The sequence below is a fragment of the Osmerus mordax genome, chromosome 13 (assembly GCF_038355195.1).
Source record: "Osmerus mordax isolate fOsmMor3 chromosome 13, fOsmMor3.pri, whole genome shotgun sequence".
Lineage (NCBI taxonomy): Eukaryota > Metazoa > Chordata > Actinopteri > Osmeriformes > Osmeridae > Osmerus > Osmerus mordax.
Genome location: NC_090062.1, coordinates 4,060,414 through 4,064,766, shown reverse-complemented (window position 1 = coordinate 4,064,766; position 4,353 = coordinate 4,060,414). Strand labels below are relative to the sequence as shown.

At 47.9% G+C, this 4,353-nt stretch overlaps 1 protein-coding gene across 1 annotated transcript in view; it reads left to right on the top strand.

Annotated features, from left to right (window-relative positions):
• The first annotated feature begins 461 nt into the window (after nucleotides 1–461).
• sox6 (SRY-box transcription factor 6) overlaps nucleotides 462–4,353 on the top strand; it is a 20,165-nt gene continuing 16,273 nt past the window's right edge. Inside the window, exons 1-2 of the mRNA XM_067249410.1 lie at nucleotides 462–552; nucleotides 3,087–3,120. Of these exons, the coding sequence (XP_067105511.1) occupies nucleotides 462–552; nucleotides 3,087–3,120 (125 nt within the window). The remainder of the gene's footprint in view (nucleotides 553–3,086; nucleotides 3,121–4,353) is intronic.

Here is a 4,353-nt window from a genome sequence, read left to right as displayed (position 1 = left end):
GCTCGATTCCATGTCTCTTTACCCAGTCACTGAAACACTTTGTTCGATCTAATGGAGCAGTCTTTTAACCATTGTCTTACTGGACCCACTCCTGGTGTTGCATTCCCCTGACTTCATCTCGTCCTAACAGCCACATCAACATTATTCTTTACTGTAGAATTTCAGCTTATTAAGGACAGCTTTTACGATTGGGTAATACATCCTCTCCGTCAGTTAAATATCTTGTTTATATCCCAACTTGGAACCCTCTCTTTTCTCTCCTGCCCAATTAGCTGTTGACCAGCCTCCTCCTTGGAGCAGCGCCATCTGGTGGAATGAGAGAAGAGCAACATGGCCGCTGCATTGAAACATGCTCTGTCAGACTCACTACCAACCATGGTGCTTCCCATCGGCTGTTGTGTTTGCTTATTTCCCTCTCGATTGCCTCTGCGTTGTTCTGTGGTGCCACGACTGGAGCTGCTATGGCTCACTGCTTCTGTTTGCCCTCCATGGGGACAGCCGGGGACTGCCAGCCCAGTGCCCCTCTCGGCCCTGTGTCCCCCGTTAGCATTGGTACTTTAGAACTGGCTGGTTGGATGAAACGCTAGAAGGGACTCAAAGAAGGACTGGCGCTGGCGCTACCCACAGGTTGGCTCTTTGTGTCCACGTTGGGGACTTTCTGGGTAGGGTCTAAGAAAGTCCCAGTGAGGAAGTAATAGCGGTCAGACCTGTTCACCTAGCACTGCCAACTGTGGAGAATATTTCTGTTTTAAGGTGGGGGTGTGAGAGAAAAGGAAAGCCGGTCTGTTTTGCCCTGGGGAGACTGGATACCCAGGCTTACTCTCTGCTCAATGGTTCTCTTCTTTAGGTTCTCAGAGGTTCTAAACTCTTTTGTGTAGCTCTGCATGGATAACATCCTTCAAGATGGGGAATTAAAGCTGACTTGGCTGCAGGCCTAAGGCGCAGTCTTTGGTTCAGATAAGTGATAAAGGCCAGTGGACAGTGCTGCAGCCGAACACTGCTTATCTCCTTAATTGGCTCAACTCTGTCTGGATAATAACCATAGTAATACTTAATTCACTAAGTCAGGCCTACCCGGGGTGATTCGATTGTTGCCAGAGTGTCTGTGTAGCGTTGCCTGACTCACACTCGCAGTCTGGGTGGCCTTCTGGTAACAGGAAGTAATATGATGAAAGATCTCTGCTTCTCCACAACAGCTCAGCTCCATCTATAAGGCTGCTACTGCAGCCGTAGATACAAACTCCCGTTGGTTGCGCTTTCTTCAGTTTTAAAGCTTTCTAAGGCCTCTTTCTTTGTGGTTTTGGGAAAACGTGTTTCAGTTGTTTTTGCCCCCAGCCAACCGATATTAATTTGGAATTTGTTACAGCTAATTGGATTAGATTGCCAATAGACATCGTTAACCTCCTGCTGCAAACGACTGCCATTACGTGTTCTCTGGTGATTAGTAGAACTGCACACACAACGACGAGCAATCAGTCACAGTCTGAGGTACTTGGTGTCCTGCTCAGCTCTGACACACACACACACACACACACACACACACCGACACGAGCACAAACAAAAGATGCATTCCAGATGAATGTTCAAGGTTTGGGGCTTCAGTCCTGTTCTAAAGCCTTCTCAGACTGTTGGAGATAGATCATGCATCCTAAAGAGCTTAATGATCAACCCCTGAGTTTACAATGCTCTATTGTGTCTGCTGAATATGGCTGGAAAAGTCATAACTAGCCTAGGAACGGAACACATTTGTGTACCGTTAAGACAGCGAATATAATAGTTGATAAACTGAAAGAGTGACTATGACATTTGTTAAAGTTGGTTCAGGTAGCACTTACAACATTCTCTAGCTATTATTTGGGTGACATGAGCCAGACACATCCTGCTAAAATGTTCCTGTTGGCAAACTGAACCTAGGTTGTCTGTCAGGTTTAAATATTTACCCTGGCGCCAAGTCAATCCCACCTGCCCCGGGCCTGACCTGCTCTGCTTCTTCTGCATACCAGAGTTAGTTTCACTTCCTCATCTGATGACGTCACAGGCTCACTCCGTTTTCAGTCAATCTGTGTGCCCAGACATAGGCTACACAAGAACTTCTGCTGTAGTACTGAGTGAGTGAGTGAGTGGGAAGTAAACACACTTATCCATGTATCTTGTGTCTGACAGTGGTTTCTGTTAACATGGACGAGACAGATTCCTCTGCTGCCTGTCAGCGTGACTCACTGTGTAACCACACGTGTGCATGGAGCAGCTGCCCATTGGACATTGCATGTCAGAATGTTGAGATCTCAGCCAACCAGGGCCAGGTCAAGCTCAGCCAGGCCCAATTAGGTATTCTCTCCATGTGAGAACTCCCCTTCCTCGTCTCCTGCCCCAACACCAGGCCAGAACTCAGAGAGCACAAATGGTATCAAACCGACAATAACACTGAGGTAAAAGAATGTAACCCTAGGATATGACTAATACTTGCCATATTCCAACCTGACCTAGCAGGAACCTTACAGGATGGACACCCTGCTAGGTGAAGAGTGTCTAGGTCTAGCCAGAGGTCGTAGGTCAAGGTTTTCGTGCTCAGTGAAAGCTCCACCCTCACACTCAGCTGTTAATTGACATCCTCTTTCCAGCAGAGCGTCTACTTCTCCCAAAACAACACTGACACAGACAAAAAGAGCGAATGAGAGAGGTGTTTGTGTGTGTGTGAAAGAGAGAGAGAGAAACAGAAAGATAAGAGGAGGGGGGGATTAGTGAACGAGTAAGGCAGGGGAGGGCGGGAGAGAAAGAGAGAGGGAGAGAGAGAGAGAGAGAATAGCAGAGGGCGGAGGATCAGATAAGCACTGAGGCGTTCCTCTTCAGCAGAGCTGTGTGCTGACTGTGAGAGCCAGGGAGATCTCTGATCTGCTGTGGGGACTGATAGTGCTCTGCTCTTGTTAGCGTAGCCGAGCGCTGAGGGGAAACTTCAGGAGGCAGACCGAGGTCTCCAGAGGGGGCCAGAAGATATCGAGTTTCCCTTGCTTTCATCCCTCCTTCCCTCCCTCTTTCGCTCCGCTTGGATCCCAGCTGCCATGAGACCCCCCATTTCTGCTCCCCAGAACACCAGGAGGATTACTGCTTGCGACCTGGGACGTGAGTCTCAGACTAGGAGGAAGTAGATAATCTACCGTGACTACAGGTGAGACTCCAGGTGTCATGAGGGGAGCAAAAGTGATAACTGGCGAAAAGTTTAGACAAGGAAGTTTGTTTTAGGATAGGATCCATTTGGCTTGAGTAGGTGGTGAGAGAGTTACTTTGGGGTGCAGAAGAGAAAGTGTGAGAGAAGAAAGAGAGAAACGTGTTCCTGGTCTTGGATGTGCATTGGAGAGTCGTAGTGTGCCTCGACCTGTGTCTGTATGTGTATGTATTTTTGAGTGTGTGTGTGGAGTTGATTCGAGCAGAGCCCTGGGCTATGAACCTGTGTGCCCATGCTGCCAGCCTTAGCTTATCCTCCATAGGAACAGGAATTACATTGAGCCGCTTGTTTTGCTGGTATGGCGTGCCGAGGTAGATCTTGGACTCCCTACAAACGGCGTTTGTTCTGCAGAGAGATGGAGAGTGCGAAAGTCAAAGAGTGAGAGAAAGGAGTTTCCAGAGTATGCGTGAGTGTTTGATGAAAGCTGTGTAAACCTTGATAATGTGCTTGAGGGGGGCTCCGAACTCATCTGGGTCTGTATTAAATCCCAGGAAATAGATCCAAAGAAATGAATGGAATCTGTGAAATAGAGATAGGAAGTGTCCGCCTTCGCGCTTCTCTGAAACTCTGACAGAGACTTCATAGAAAACATCCCCATTTTTCTAGAACTGTCTAAACAGATCCTCCCTTCTCCCTGAGTTAGGCCTGCCTGACAGAGGTGAAGCCTTAATGTAAACGCGCACACACACACACACACATCTATCCTGAGGCAGGACTGTAGTAAGTCCTGTCAATCTTGCTCGCTGCTTCTTATCAGACCCTAAAGGAAATGTAGTCTCCACTTGACCTGCAGCCCAGTGTGTAGGTGTCTACTGAAGACGTGTTAGGGAGTACCCGCTGGGGATCAGACCGTTCTCACGAAGGAATGTTTTGCTGCGCACATCACACTTGGACCCTTTCTAGCATTTTCCCACAACATTGCGTCATCAGTAGGCATAGTTACACCAGGATGAAGCTAACAATATGAGGGACCTGAGGATTGGAGAACGTCTGGGCATGCGGAATACATCACAACATTAAACATTTTTACTGTGTCAATTATGGACCGTAGTGCATATAGTCAAGTATGACTGTATAACACATGCTGCTCTCCACAGTAGATGTCTCAGTGTGTGTGTGTGTGTGTGTGT